This window comes from Heterocephalus glaber, unplaced genomic scaffold (assembly GCF_053883595.1).
Source record: "Heterocephalus glaber isolate CG9 unplaced genomic scaffold, H.glaber_assembly_v1.0 deba00001531, whole genome shotgun sequence".
NCBI classification, from domain to species: domain Eukaryota; kingdom Metazoa; phylum Chordata; class Mammalia; order Rodentia; family Bathyergidae; genus Heterocephalus; species Heterocephalus glaber.
In genome coordinates this window covers 754,274-770,229 of record NW_028258329.1, presented here as the reverse complement: position 1 = coordinate 770,229, position 15,956 = coordinate 754,274, and the positions used below count along the sequence as shown (strand labels likewise).

The 15,956-nt window shown below is 43.6% G+C and overlaps 1 protein-coding gene across 3 annotated transcripts in view; it reads left to right on the top strand.

Annotated features, from left to right (window-relative positions):
- The window catches only part of Gabra5 (gamma-aminobutyric acid type A receptor subunit alpha5), a 71,061-nt gene that overhangs the window by 12,313 nt on the left and 42,792 nt on the right, over positions 1 to 15,956 (top strand). For all 3 annotated transcript variants that reach the window (XM_087188193.1, XM_004872182.4, XM_087188194.1), the window contains exons 4-6: positions 7,391 to 7,512; positions 9,349 to 9,416; positions 9,510 to 9,730. In XM_087188193.1, the coding sequence (XP_087044319.1) occupies positions 7,391 to 7,512; positions 9,349 to 9,416; positions 9,510 to 9,730 (411 nt within the window). The remainder of the gene's footprint in view (positions 1 to 7,390; positions 7,513 to 9,348; positions 9,417 to 9,509; positions 9,731 to 15,956) is intronic.

Sequence of the window (15,956 nt, the reverse complement as noted above, 5' to 3'; positions counted from 1 at the left end):
CAAGTACTCTGCATCAGAACAATAGAAAGATTTTTTGCTGGTATTCCAGAAATCACCAAGTCTCCACCCTTCCCAGGCTCAAATGTGCCAAAGTGAAAGACTCTGCTTTGGAATAAAGCCCAGGGATGCCAGCTCATTCATGGACAACTAGAAAAGTGTTTCTCAAATTTCAGCCATCCAGGCGGTCAAAGGGTGATATAGCCATGACCCAAGGGGGCCTAGTTACTCCTCCAGCTGGCAACAACACTGGCAGTCGTCCATGTGGTGCTAGTTTCTCAGGCATACAGAGTACATGAGTATGGGACTGTAGAAGCTTCCACCCAGATATCAGAGGAAGGCCTGGGAGGCCATATAGTATGGCCCTGAGAAGGCAATGTATAAAGCTGGGAGAGGGAAACAAAAGGCCCCAGGAAGTCAGGTAAGTAAGAAACATGGAACATCTGCTGAAGAAAGCTATAGGCAGTGGGCAAAGCCATCAAAGAGAGAGGCCGTGAGGGCTGCAATCAGCAATGCCATAGAGACAGAGCACCCACATCCTTTGGAGCTCACCTCTTGCTACAGCTTACCCCAGTGCTGGACATGGAACTACAGGATTTAATGTTTGCCCTGGCGGATTTCAATCTTGCTTTGGTCCCATTCCTTTCTATCCTTCTGTTCTCCCTTTTGGAATAGAAATGTTTACCCTGTTCCGTTGTCAGTCAGCAGTATTTAACTTTCTAAATTTCTCAGGGACACACATCTAAGTGTTTGCTATGTGTCTCAGAGGAGACTTTGGACTTGGATCTTTCAGTAATGGTAGAACTGCTGAGACTTTGGCAACTCTTAGAGGTGGATTAAATGCAATTTGTTTTCTCTTTGTTATTTTTTGTTTGTTTGTTTGTTTTGAGACAGGATCTTGCTATGCAGTTCAGGCTGGTCTCTACTATGTAGCCCAGCTCAAACTCTTGGTGGTCCTCCTACCTCAGCCTCCTGAGTGCTGAGATTACAGGCATGCACCACCACGCCCAGCCTGCTAAATACATTTTGCATAGAGAGATAAGACATAAGTCTTTTGAGGGCCAGGAGGGGAAAGTTCAATTTAGATCTAGAATGTCTCACAAAAGGTTTCTGTGTTTAGAGGTGGGGCTTTTGAAAGGTGATTGTGTCATCAGGATCTAGGAATTCATAGTTGATATACTCCTAGGAGGTAGAGCCTGGTTGGAAGAGATCTGGCCCCTCCCTTCACTTCCTGCTTCCCAGCTGCCATGACTTGAGCAGCTTTCCTCACTATGCCCTTCTGTCATGTTGTTCAGCAGGATGTGGACTGAAACCTGTAAACACCACAAGCTCAAATAACCCTCTCCTCCTTTGAGTTGTGGGTGATGGGTATTTTGTTCCAGCTTTGAGAAAGTGATGAACACAAGGGCTATTGTCAGCAATAACACGTTTAGTCTCAGGTCACAAAACTCCACTCCAGAGAGCAGAGCCTTGAGCTTGTCCTTGAAGCAGCCATTCACCCACAGGGGAGCCCAAGGTGAGCAGAGCTTCGTGCTGAACTCTGTACGGTTAAGAGGAGCTGAATGTTAATGTCAGCAGCCAGCTGCCATCTGAGCCCCATAGAGTGAGCGTTCATGGAGAAGAGGGCCTCTTGTAGTTCTACCGAGAGGTCTCATCCATCACACTACATATTTCCTCTCAGTGAGGATCCAGTGTGTCTGTGTCACATGTTTTACAAGTGCTTGTGATGAGATGGGCAGAACAAAGCAGCCTGAAGGTACTGGACCTCAGACACAATCCTGAAAGGTGATGCCCTGTGATAGAAGCACTTCCAGGTCCCCTGATATCTGTGGTGTCCTCCTGAAGGGAGGCTCTGCCAGGGGCTAAGAAAACACAGCACTGTGTTCTGTGATGAAGCAAGAGGCTTCCTCTTAGTGGCTGTAAAAGGGGTGTACTTCATAACCACATGGATGTGGAGAGCTTCATAGAAAAAAACAAAAGCCCCTGCCTGTCCTGAGAAATGTTTAAGACATGTTTTAGAATCTGTTCCTTCCTTATTAGTACCTACCTATAGTTAGCACAGTGAAGAAAACACTGTAGGACCCCAACGATGGCTGCTATCATACGGGGGCTCACAGAGAAATAAAGTAAGAGTGGCTATGGCAGAATAGTCGATATTGAAATTCCTCCAAGAAGAGCACAGTTATGTGCAGATGTTTGTAGATATATTTAAACTCTTTAAAAGAGTCAGGGCACTAAGTAGAAGCTGAGCTTTGGGATTCATAAGCATTGTATGCTATCCTGTTGCCAGCAGAAAGGATGCAGTGTTTGTGAAGTGGGATTCAGAACCAAGTGGGATCATGATCCCTTGGAGCTGGTGGATCAGTGAGCCTCTGTACTCTCAGAGGCACTCACAGAGACACCATCTAATTATGGTCCATCATGTCACCAAGTCTTTGTCTTCTAATAGCCAAGGATGTTCAGATTGAGTGTAATTTAAGAACATTTTCACGACAGATAATGGAATAGCGTAGAAAACTTTCCTTGAAACATTAAGATATAGTAGTTCTCTCTTAACAATGAGGGACATATTGTAGGACTCCCAGCAGATTCTTAAAATGAGAAATAATATCAAATCACTTGTATACAGTGTCTTTCCAGATACACAATGCCTATGATAAAGTTTAATTTATAAATTAGATACACTAAGACAGCAGTCCCCAACTATTTTGGCACTAGGGACAAGTTTTCTGGATGCACTAGGCAGGGGCTAGGAGATAGTTTCAGAATGATTCAAGTGCATTTCATTTATTGTGTACTTTATTACTGTTACTATTATATTTGAATATGTAATGAAATACAGTTCACTATAATGCAGAATCAGTAGGAGCCCTGAGCTGGTTTTTCTGCAACCCAATGGCCCCATCTAAGGGTGATGAGAGATATGCCAGAGGAGTGTTGCTTATGTCCAGTCTACTGCATAATCTTGTTTTCAGTTGTTGGCATGCACAAAGCCTTGCTTTACAAGACAAGTTGAAAATGGAAGCAGGCTTTTCAGTGCTTATGTGGCAATCTCAGGATATTCCACCTTGGCTTTAATCTAGAATGTATGGATATTTGAAGCTAGCTCAAACATACTTTCAAGACCATTGTAATTTGCAAACTCAAGCAGTTGATTCTCTTGTACAGACAAAGTTGATTTCACTTAGTTTGTAAAAATGGGTTAGTCACAGATCCATTCCTTCCCAGTTCAGGGGTCTTTTGTGTCTGGGAAGTAATGCTAAAATTCTTTGAGAAGCTGATACATGTGATCATGCACCAGGTGGGAGAAAGCAGTCTCTTTTAAAATTTGCTAATATTTGAAATATGTCAAAAATCCTAATCCCCATAATTCCAGTTTGGCACTGAATGCATCCACTTTATCTGCCAATTTGAACACAGTTGTTGTTCTTCCCTGAGATGACAGATGGATTTCACTGAGCATGTTGAATATGTCACACAAGCAAGGTTCATGACCCATTCTGTGTCACTGGAATGTGCTGGCAGTAGTGAGTTGTTTTTTCTTTTTTAAGATATCTATGGAGAGTCTCTTATAACTCAAATATTCTAGCCATGATCTACCTTTAGAAGGCATCTCACTTCTGTCTATAAGAGAAGATGTGTATTGCTCTGCACCCATCTCCTCACAGAGCTGCACAGACAGGCATGAGTTAAGGGCAAATACTTTAATAGACTGATACTTTAAATTATATCCTGCAAGACGTTGTTAAGTTCAGGTAACATTTTTTTGGCTAGGCAGCATTTCTCTGTGGATGACAATGCATAGACTCACATTCAGAAGTGACCTCTTTGACCTGAGTAGTGAATCCAAATATGTATTTACAACATTCACTCTTTCCAGGCATATACCCACACAAAATGACCAGTTCCATTTTCCTGATACACAATCATTCAAAGATTTGAATAGTTCTGTAGCTGTGGTGTTTGTTGACAACAAAAGTGCACATAACATATCCTCATGCGTATCCTTCTGAAAAATATATCACACAAAAATAAGCATTGTTGGCCTGTTGGCAACATTGGATCGAATATCACAGTTACTCATTAATCCTCTCTAACAATTATACGTCAATATCTTCTGCTATTTTAGCAGTTTGTCTACTATGGTGCTAGCCAAAAGAGGAATATGTGCCATCTTTTGAACTGCAGCCTCTCCTAAAAGTTTGTGACAAATATTCTTAGCACCAGGCAAGACCAACTCTGAACCAATAACAAAGGGTTTCTTAGCTTTAACAATCCAATTAGCCACTAAGAATGATGCTGTCATTGCAGACACATGTGATGAAATCATGGTGACCTTTAGTAATTACTTCTGTTCTTCATGTTCACTTGTTTTTCTTACGAAAAACTCCAAAAGCTTATTTTTAATTCAGAGTGTTTGGTTTTTATGTGGCAAAGTGGTTTGAAGGTTTTGTGGCTTCACTGGATAGTTGGTATACAAGATAACTTAGAGACTGTGAATCACCTGTTGCAGTGAACCCATAATTTACATAAGACTCTTGGTATGTTCTTTTAAATCCAGCTCTCTTTTTGTTGGCAGTCTTAGAATCCTCTGCTGTTTCATGACTCGGTCTTTTCCCCTTTTCAAAGCTCTCCATTGACATTTTGTTTTTACTCATTTTGGCAAGGGTTAGCTGGTAGGCTACCAAAACTGTGACTGAGACAAGGGTGCATTGTGGGAAAGAGGCACAGACTGAAGTGGGAAATAAAAGGGATGGGTAAGCCATGTGCAGACTAAAATAAGTGTTGGATGCTGACTGATAGCTTGTCACCAGATGTAGCCACACCACTGAAGTACATCAATTCACTCGCCACTGTAAAGCCTGCCACCAGATGCAGCTGGATTGTCACTTACCACTCATTGGTAGGATTCTGATCTGAGTCTGCAAGCCTTTGATTTATCATGGTCTCTGCAGTCAAGCCTGTCTGCTAATGTTCATCTGCATTTGCCAGTGCTAGCATCACTGCCTCAGCTCCACCTCAGATCAGCAGGCATTAGATTCTCATAAGGAGCTGCACAACCCAGATCTTTCACATGTGCAGTTCACAGTAAGCTTTGTGCACCTATGATAATCCAGTGCCCTTGCTGATCTGACAGGAGGTGGAGCTCAGGTAGTGATGCAGTGTACAGGAACAGCTGTAAATACAAACTTCTCTTGCTCTCTCACCTGTCACCTACACTTCCAGGACTTAGGAACCCCTGGACCAAGAGACTAACAACCACAGTAATAAAACAGAAGAATTATAACCATCTATTATAATACAACTTCAACCTCACTAGTCTTGCACTTTGGAGCCACTATTTAGTAAAATAAAGTTACCTGAATACAGCACTATGATCCATGCCCACCCATCTGGTAACTGAGAAAGCTATGAAGTGACTCATGGGTAGGTAGTGTGTATACAGTACTGATATGCTGGACAAAGGACTGGCTCATATCCTGGACAGGTCTGAGATTTCATCACACTACTCAGAATAGCACAAACCTTATGAATCATTTATTTCTAGAATTTTCCATTTAATATTTTTGAAAACAGTTGATCTCGTGTAACTGAAACAGTAAAAAATTAAACCATGGATAAAGGACTACTCTGCTTTTTCTACTAGTGCATATTCTCACATTTCCATTTGTAAGTTAAAGGGGCAGTAAGGCCCTTCCAAAAATTAGGCATGTGGACATCACCTAAATTGAATAATGAAACTGACAGCAGTTACGACCACCATGAGAAGAGGACCATGAGGCCAGACTTGGTTTATCCAATCATTACAAGGGCAAAGTTTAATGTACTTCTTACATGGCCCTAGATAATTTCAAGGCTATGTGAGGTTTAGCTCTTTGTCTTTCTGAAGGGTTAAACAAAAAGGGGGAATTTAATACTTTGAATGTTAAGTCACAGAGTAAAATAATATGTCTATGGGCTCTGAATTTCAGTACCGAATTTCAGCTTGTTAGTTTCCACTATATGCATTTTAATGGCAATGTGAAAATTAGATCAAGAGAACTTTATACCCTCTCAGTCAAAAGGCAATAAATAGCTTTAGGCCAGTAAAGAATTGATGTGTTTAGATGCAATCAATGAAAATGAGCAATTTTCAAGAACTAGGTGGAGCAGGTACACATTGATTCTGACCTCAGCATCTCTCAATGGGTGAATTGACAGCAGCTCTCAGCTCTAATTTCAGCCACTGAATGGAAGAGAAGGCGCTTAAGCAGATCTGGACCTCAGAGCCAGGCAGTTCAATAAGGTAGCAAGAATCACATGTTCTTGTCAAGTGCCAAAAGAGCTGACTTTCTTGGAAGCCACAGTTGCCTTTCAGCTCAGTACATTTCCCTTGAGCCCTTGAAGCCAAGCCCAACTTATAGGTCAAGAGATGTTTGCAAATGAAAGAGTATCTGTAAGAACCAGAGGTAGGATTTGTGCTCTTCAGATGTGTTACTGCCTTCTGGGCTTGTAGATATCCCATAAATAGCTTTCTGTTTGTCCTCATTGCTCAATGTAGATGTTGAGGTGAGAAACAATGTGTGCCTGCTCCACCAAGTTCTTGAAAACTGGTCATTTTCATTGAGTGCATCTAAACCGATCAAATCTGCTTTCTAGCTGCTACATCTACAATAAGCTCCTGCATAACTTCACTGTATTGATCAAGCCCAGACTATCCATCTGGTTTCTTCCCTAAAGTTCAGTGTGCCCGTCCAGGGGCTTTTACCATGACTGTGCTGTGTTGGGTCACACAGCATGTGGCCATCAGCTGTCAGGGAAAGGTGTGGGAGCTCAGAGACATGTCACAGACCCAGTAATTTCTAACCCTCCCTCCCTGGTATATTGCTCAGGGCACAAATGCTTCCAGTCCTCTTAAGGGTGCAGTAAGATTTGGGCACGTGGGCTTGCTTCCAACTTAGGTAAAGTTTCTCACTATTTCCCTTCACACCCCAGCCCCACTGCAGGTGGCTCCTTAATGACATGCAGATTTGGTTTTCCTGAAATCTCCTGAGAGTGGATTAGACCCTGCTAGTCCACATGCTGTGGCATGTTTCAAAACTTGTTTCAAAAATACTAAAACCTTGATAATAAACAGCTTCTCAGAATCAGGGAGTGGTAGATTTTGCGGTGGACAGATTTTGAGTGGGAGATTTTGAGGTCTGTTGGTGGACATTTAGCCTGAAGCAGAGCTAAGGCTATTCAAGGACTGAGGCTGATGGGGGCAAATGGTAACCTGGCAGTTTGGGGGATCCCTTACCAGATGCCCTCCCTCCAAGATGAATCGCTATGTACTCCGTTTCCTGTCCTAGGAAGAATTTGTAAGAAGCAGTACAAGTTGTAACTCTTACTTTTTTGTTTTCCCTTCAAAAAGCTTGTCACAAATGCCAACCAGTTCTGTAAAAGATGAGACCAATGACAACATTACCATATTCACCAGGATCCTGGATGGGCTCCTGGATGGCTATGACAACAGACTGCGGCCAGGGCTGGGAGGTGAGTGTGAATCCCTGGCTGAGAAAGCAAGCACCCAGGAGTGCTGTGCCTCAGTCTAAAGCCTGCAGTTGCTTCAATTCAAACATCCTTTAAAGAGCTACGCTGCCAGGGTTTGTAGCTGCTGGCTGCTCCATCCTTGCCACAGGCCTTGCATCTTTTGTTGTCATTTTCCCATTGCAAAAAGCCGGGGGGAAATGCTCTCGCTAAAATGTCCCTACCAACTCCCTCTTCCCAGATAATCTTAGCATCCATTCTGGTTCTTTTACAAGGAACCACTTCTTAGGCAGATTAAAGCTGAGAGTGTTAGGAAATAATAAGAAATTAACCTGATATGGTTGTGTTTGTGCAAATCCTCCTTTAGAAGACCACTGTTTAAGGCAATTGTTCTTTGCACTTACATCAATTGTCTAGATTTTGCTGTGGCCACAGTTGTACTATTTACAGTAGTTGACCTTGATCTGTAGGGTTGTGGATGAAGCCTGTGTGGTACTGATGCTGTCTTTGTTATTTTATCTTATACATACACAACTATGATAAACCCTAATTTATAAATCAGGCACATTAAGAGATTAACAATAATTAACAATCAAATAGAAAATTTATAACACTACAGTAAGTCCCCGACTTACAAATGAGTTCCATTCTGGGAAAACATTCTTAAATGGATTCATTCATAAGTCCAACAAAGTGAGTCTTACACATCTTTGACACAAATATACAAAGCAAAAAAATAAAAAACAAAAAACAGAAGAAAGCCCAAACACACACAATTATTGTAAATAAGCAGCTTTTACTTTTAAGCACTATAAGCACACAGAAGCACAACTGTGATAGTGTCTAGCAGACACGTGAGCTACTTCTGTGATTTGTTTGCATCTATGAATGTTCTGAATGTGAGGTCTGTCCCTATCCGTGAAATACCGAAGCATGAATGTTTGTAAATCGGGGACTTACTATACTATAAGTTTGAACTATTTATTCCAAGGATTTTCTATGTAATATTTGTGCTGAGCCGAGATGGGAGATGGGACCAGTGTGTGGCTTGGGGTCATTCTGTGTAAGCTGTCCTGCATCTGAACATGGTCTCTATGCAGGAATGCAGGGAGGTCAGGGCCTCAGTGATGCCTAGGAACATGAAAATTCCCTCACCCACAATACTACTGGCTACTTTAATCTTTTCTATATTTTCAGTAATTTGAATTGAAATAGTCTCCTGATGGGAATTTCTGACAGTTTAAAATGTCTCCAAGGAGGAGTGGGTCTTTCCTCGCCAGCATTCTGAGAACAGACCACATTGAGAACATGTCTTCATGGGTCCTTTCCCAGAGGATCAAGTGTCACCAGGCTTTTGTTTTGGTTTTGGGAGTGTTGGGGATTGGACTTGGGGCCTTATGCATGCCAGGCAAACGCTGGATCCCCAGCCCCAGTCCTCCAGTTTTATTGAAGACCCTCCCACATGGGCCTTCCTCATCCTGAATTGTTCAGCTCTTTTCCAGGCCACTGTTCGTGGGGAGGGCAAGGCTCGGCATGATAGGCTGGCTTATTGTTCCGGATTTACAGAGAAGCAGACTGAAGCTCAGGTGCTCTTCCCCAGGCCAGGACTGACAGGCCAGGCCTCCGCAGTGGACCCGCGGGGGCCTAGTCTCTTTCCTTAACTGAGGTATTTTAGGTAGGCTACACTTAGAGCAGCTTGGTTCCACTGGGTATGGAATCAGGGCCTCCAAACTTATCAAGCCCATCCCAATGCCCTGGCTGGCGGGTGCCCTAATCCCCGAGACACTGTGTGATGCAGCGTGTGTGTGACCAGCATGTGAGCAACTGGTGTCTGTGTTTCAGAGCGGATCACTCAGGTGCGGACGGACATCTACGTCACCAGCTTTGGCCCCGTGTCAGACACAGAGATGGTAGGTGCAGGGCGGCCCTCGGGACCACTCCGAAGGAACCCGCAGAATGGCCGCAGACACCTCCTACTCAGACGTTGCCTCCCTTTGCATTAGGAATACACCATCGACGTGTTCTTCCGCCAGAGCTGGAAGGACGAGCGGCTGCGGTTCAAGGGGCCCATGCAGCGCCTCCCCCTCAACAACCTGCTGGCCAGCAAGATCTGGACCCCGGACACCTTCTTCCACAACGGGAAGAAGTCCATCGCGCACAACATGACCACGCCCAACAAGCTGCTGCGGCTGGAGGATGATGGGACCCTGCTCTACACCATGCGGTGAGTGGTGGGCGGTGGGCGGGCCGGGCCAGCGCCAGGCCCGGGACCCATGGTCTCAGGGTGGGCTTGGCAACTGGGCTCTGCGCATGTGCGCCGTGGGCTCGCCTGTGCAGCCTGTGACCCTACCTCTGCTGGCTGATGCTCATGTAGACTTTCCCCTCTGGCTGCTATAGAAGTGAAGGCCTTCATTACCTGCACTTTTTCCTATTCAGGTTCAGGAGCAGTTTTGGAATTAGTGACCCAGATCATGTGAGATAGGGAAAACTTACTGTATAAAAATTTTAGTAAGAAAACCAGAAAGAACCCTCTTTGTTGCAGTTGCACAATTTTTTCAGGTTTTAAAAGCCCATTTTCATACAATTTGAGAACATTTCCATGCTGAGGTCAAATTTTAATATTTCTAATTTAAAATATTTATTAGTCAGGTTTTCTCTTAATTTTTCACTGTCCTTTAATAAATCGATAAATTGACCAAGGAAAAGGCTCCTTTATAGCTTTTCAAAGTTTTCATGGTGGGCTTAAATAGTCTTCAGAAAATATTTTCAAAATTATTTAAAAACCCGCTAACTTCAAGTCAAAAAAAAGCACATGCACTTATGTAGGTATTCATGGAATTTCTCTTACTACAGTTTTTCACAGTAAATTTCATATTTCAAAGAAGAAATCATAATGGAGGTAATATCAATGCTTTCATGTTTGGAGGCTGTGTTTTCTAACATGTGTCCAGACTTGACTTTTCTCATAACCACCCAGGAGGAGCCAGGATGAGTGCATCCCACATGCAGCATTGCACTGTGCGCCTCATGCCCTGCTTCTCCTTGCATTGAACCTCAGTGTGTTTTCCCCATGGACCGATGTGGGCATCAGTGTCCTTGGGCTGAGCCCTCTCCAGGCAGAGAAATCTGTTGGAAAGCTGGAGATAGTGCTAGAGTTGAGAATACCATCTCGGTCATTGTCTTGGAAGGAGGATTAGAGAGAAGCCATGTTTGATCTCAGCCCTGTGAGCAGGTGTGAGACAGAGGTTGAGGTCCTGAAGCCTCCTACAGGGCCACATGGGGTTGGGATCAGCGACTGGATGCAGTTACTGTGAGACTGAACATGCTTTGTTAATGGAATAAAAATACTCCCAGTCCCCAGTGGATTATAGTTCTAATTGTTGCCACCAAGAGACCATAATTAGGCCCAAAGCCCAAAAGATAGAACATGAAGCATGCAGTTTTATTTCTAGGAGACAAAGGCTCACTAGCATCTAGTGCATCACTGCTGCTGGACCACTGTTTAGACTGCGGGAGAGCTGCAGGCTGTGGGTGGAGCTCAGTGATAGAGTGCTTGTCTAACATGCTTGATGCTCTGGGTTCAATCGCCAGGACTGAGAAACATAAAACAAAAACTAAAAGGGACGAGGGGAGAGGCCTCTACCAAATACCATTTACCAGGCACAGGCATGAACTTCTTTAGGCCTCCCCAAGCCCTGCCAGACAGGAGACATCGTGACCATGAACATCTGGAGAGTGAAGCTCAGAGGCATTTCGTAGTTAGCCAGGATCCCACAGCTAGCAAAGGGGCAGCAAGAATTTGAGCTCACGTCTGAGAAATATCCTTGCTGAATCCATCACACCTGGAAATTGGAAGGACTGTGCAGTATAGACATAGGGTAGCCTTCTTAGAGCCCTCTCTCTGAGTGCCATGCCCAGAAGGAAGCCGGTGAGAGGTGAGAATGAGAGGAATTTCTTGGCAGTAATGGGTGATTGTTTGTGTAGAAGAACATGCTAATGAGCTGCAAAGTTGATAATGAGTTTTCTTCTTCAGTCATATACAATATTTGGAAAGTGAAAATGGTTGATTTTCAAAATGTTATGAATTTTAATGTGATGGGGCTATAGCTATAAGGCAGTAGCATTTTATTGATTTAGCAGAGATGTTGAAATGGCAACACAAACCACCGGAGAAACAACAATCACATGGTGAATGGTGTTCAGATCCATAACCCATCATGGGGTATTTTGGTGGCACTGCTTTTCTGTACCCCTGGGCCACTCTGGTCCCCAAAGAGTCATGTGATGAGGGTATGTTCCCCACAGTGGTACCCCTGCGACCCAGTGGGATGTCTCTAGTGCACTGGTGGTGTGCCCTTACGGAGAGGATTGTGGGCCCCAGTTTGTCCCTTTTTATCTCTCTTGCCCCGGGCTATGTGGTAAGCTGTTTGACTGCTTACCTTGTCACACACTGTAGCCATGATGTTTTGACTCCTCACAGCCAGAACAGTGAGGCCAGCTGCCCACTGACTTGAAACCTCTAAAAGTGTGTCCTTGAGAATCCTTTTCTCTGTAAGTTTTATCTCAGGTATTTGTTACAGGAACAGAAAACTAAAACCTTATAAGCCAGTGTGTACCTTGATCCAGTAATTCTTAGGTGCTGTCTATCTTAAGGAAATCTCTACGAAAAATGAATTATCTTCAGGCACAAAGGTGTCTATCATGACATACTTATGAGGACAAACATAGAAAGAAATATAAAAAAATTGGTAAAGTTTTCAAGTAAACTTGTATTTTTTTTAACTTTGTACCTAATTCAAAAGATGAAGGTACAAGGTTTAGAACTAGGGTTTTACCTGGACGAACATCTGGAGATGCTTGAACATACTATAGTCATTGTTTCTAAAAAATAACTTCAAGAACAACCTTAAAAGGTAAAAACAAAAAATAACTCTAATGAAGTGATTGTACTGGATAGAAATTTTTTTTTTGGTACCAGGGATCGAATTCAGGTCCTTGCACTTGCACAGCAGGCAGCGAAAACACTGAGCAAAATCCCCGGCCCCTGGATAGAATTTTTAATGTGAAATTCCCACCAAGCCCCAGAAGTCCTTTAGATTATACTGAAAGACACACATATTGGGCTGATGGACTCTTCTTCCCATACATGACTCAAAGATATCGAGAGCCTTAGACAGTTGATGCCATTTGCCCCTAAAATGCCTGCCAAACAGCCCCTGACACTTCCTGGACCTAATCAATGCTGGTTTTCAAGAACTTCTTGCTACCAGTGGGTCATTTTTAATAAGATCTGAAGATAAAATTTATGACTGCTCAGGGTGAGCTTAAAGCTGACTTCAAACATTTCCCACTGGGTCCTCAGAGAGATGACACTTGGGACTGAGGTGTGGTTCAGTGGAAGAGCACAGGACCTTCAGGTATTCCTAAACTGTCAGGAAGGCTGCAAACTCTACACCCTTTGAGAGTTGAAAATGCCATTTCATGCCCCTGACCACCTGAATGCGCACCCTGACTCAGCAGCACAGGGACTGTGGTGTCCGTTATTTCCCAGGCAGTCGTGTGGCTGCCTGGGAACTGGGGCTGCTGCTGCTTAGCCTTGCACAAGAGGATCATACTGCATTTTGCTGCCCTGGGAAAGGGTTAAATCCAATATTTCAAGTGCAGTTTCTAATGAATGCCTATCACTCTCACATCAAGGTAAAGTCAAAACATTGTAAATCAAGCCATCAGAAGTCGGAGCATCTGACTGAACACATTCTTGTAGCAGTCTGAGGAAGCAGAGTGGTTATTTTACACAGACTCTCCCAGGCTTGTGCTTCAAATGTTGTGTCGCTCCTACAGGTGCCTCAACTCAGTAACCTCTCCCAGGCAGCCCTCCTTTCTAGGGGTGGGAAGGTAGAGATGCTGACGCCACAGGTGGGCTTTGGTCATCAATTTCTCCATTGTAGAATATGCAGGATGAAGTAAAGTAACAGCAGGTCCTGGATGGATGCCTGTCACTATGGCCAGCACTCATAATTACTTTGTTCTGAGTGTAACTATTGGTAATCTGTGCACACCAGTTGATCTCCAGTTCCCCATCCCAAAAGCTCCTGCAGGGCATTGTTACCATCTCTCACGGAGCAAGCCAAATCTTATGAGATATTGGTATTTATGAGCAAGGGACCTGCAGAACAGTAGCTGTCTTTCATCTCCCTGTCTCCCACACTCCTGTGAGCATCGCCGTACCATAGGGGATATTTCCCAACATTGGGCCCCTGGCAGGAGAGCAAGTCCCTTCGTAGTTTGAAGGTATGTTGGCTTTTCTATCAATGGGACACAATTCCTGACATGCACAACTTAAAGGAGGCTCAGTTTGGCTCTCATTTCAGAGGATTCAGTCAGCAGCCTGCTGGCTCCAAGGTAGGAGCATCGTGGTAGAAGGGCATGATGGAGCAAGGCTGCTCTCACTTCACGGCAGCAGAGAAACCGAGCAGGAAAACAGTGCCAGAGAAGGGGCCAGAGCCAGATACAGACCTGTAGGTGATTCCTCTGTGACCCACCCAGACACCTGGAAATAAGCTTTACTAACCCCCTAGAGGGCTCCCAAGCCAGTGCAGTTGACAGTTAAGTTTACCTGTCACAGAGAGCAGAAAACCGTAACCAGCAAGCAAGGACTTAACAGAAGGCAGGCTCTGCGGGAACCACACATTTCTCCTGTCTCAGGAAAACTGGTGGCTCCTCTACATTCCATCCCTTTGTCCAGGCATGTGTGACAGAAAGGGCTGGGTGCACCTCTTAGAGTGTCATCACTGTATCAGTCAGTGCTCACTAGAGAAACATTTAATATAAGATATATGAATACATAAGGATCGACATGGTAGGCTTACAATAGCCACCTGCAGGGTCAGGTGTAGAAGAATGCAAAAGGCCTGTCTGAGCTTGAGAGCCAAAGGATCCAGTCCAAAGTCAAAAGCCTGGAGCTCACTGTACAGTCCTCTTTGTGGCCTTATCAGGAGGCCCAAGGGTCTGCAGCGTAGGACTGAATGAAGTCTGTGCTGGAAGCCAGGAGAGAGATGTCTAAGGCAAAGGCAACGATTTGAGCTCCTCTGAAGAAATAGAAACAAGCATTCCTTCTATGTGCCCCTTTTTATTACATCTAGACTACAAACCAATCAGTTGGTGCCACTCACACCCAGGGTGGTCTTCTGTCTTCAGTAAATCCATTCAGCCAAGTCCTATGCTAATCCAATCAATTGGACATTTCTTACTCAAGTTGACACAACAGTTAACTATCACAGTCCCCAATCTCCCACGGTGTTGAAACACGCAGCACAGAGTAAAGTCACAGCAGGCAGCGTGGAGCATGGCCTGCCACTCTGCCTCTCCTCCCTTGTGCAGTGCACTGTGCCCTGTGCTGACTCACTCTGAGGAAGGCAGATGCACCATTTAGAGACTCAGCATGAAGTGCAAAAAGACTGCTTTGAATGGAGGAAATATGTAGGGAAAACATGGACGGACTCTGGGGTTAGGCTGCCTTAAGTTCAAGTCCTCAGTGTAGGTTAGTAGTCAGGAGTCCTTGGTCAGTTTACACTCATCTCTTAGTTCCTGTTGCTTTGTTTTTTTCTTTTCTTTCAATGCAGTACTGCTGTGATTTCTAAGGCTCATTTTGAGAACTGCCACTAAAAACACATATTCCTAGAATGGCCCCTGGAGGGCAGAACGGTCATATTTTTGTTTGGTGACTGGCTCCACTCCTTATTACTTGAAGGAAATTTTATGGATCATTGGATTTGAAGGAAATGATATACGTATATACATAGCAGTTTTAACTAGATACTGAGTGGGCGTATACAGATACTAGCATATCTGTGCATACTAATACGTACCAGTGTCTAATTAAAAACTACTTTTATAAGCCAGCAGATCTCTTTCAATTTTTAAGTTAATACCTATTCTCTAATGAAATAAAATGTACCTAAAAACTGAAAACTTGGAAAATCATAAAGAATGATATCAAGAAAGACTCAATATTAATCTCTTGGTGTGTATCATGTATGTGTCTGTGTGTGCACACAAATAAACATACTTCCGCACACACACACGTGATCTCCTATATTTTTAAGTAGTCTCATTCGCTGAAAACTTGAAGATAGCTTCAGAGTTTAAAATATACAGAAAACATTTTCTGTGTCTTCAGGGTTGTTCTGAAACTTCCTATGTGTCCATCATGTGGAGAGTCTTGTCTTCACATTCTCTATAACAAAAATTCAATTATTTTCATTTTTCCTGTGTGATAAATAACAACACTCTGATGCAATCACTTAAATATTTGCTTTGGACAAATTCCAAGAATCGGACAAAAGACAGATATTTTGATATAAATTTTCAATTAGTTCTCTGGCAAAATTGTACCAGTTCAGTCCCAGTCCCAACAACGCGGGTGTAGCGACTCTCTGCTGCTTCTCCCT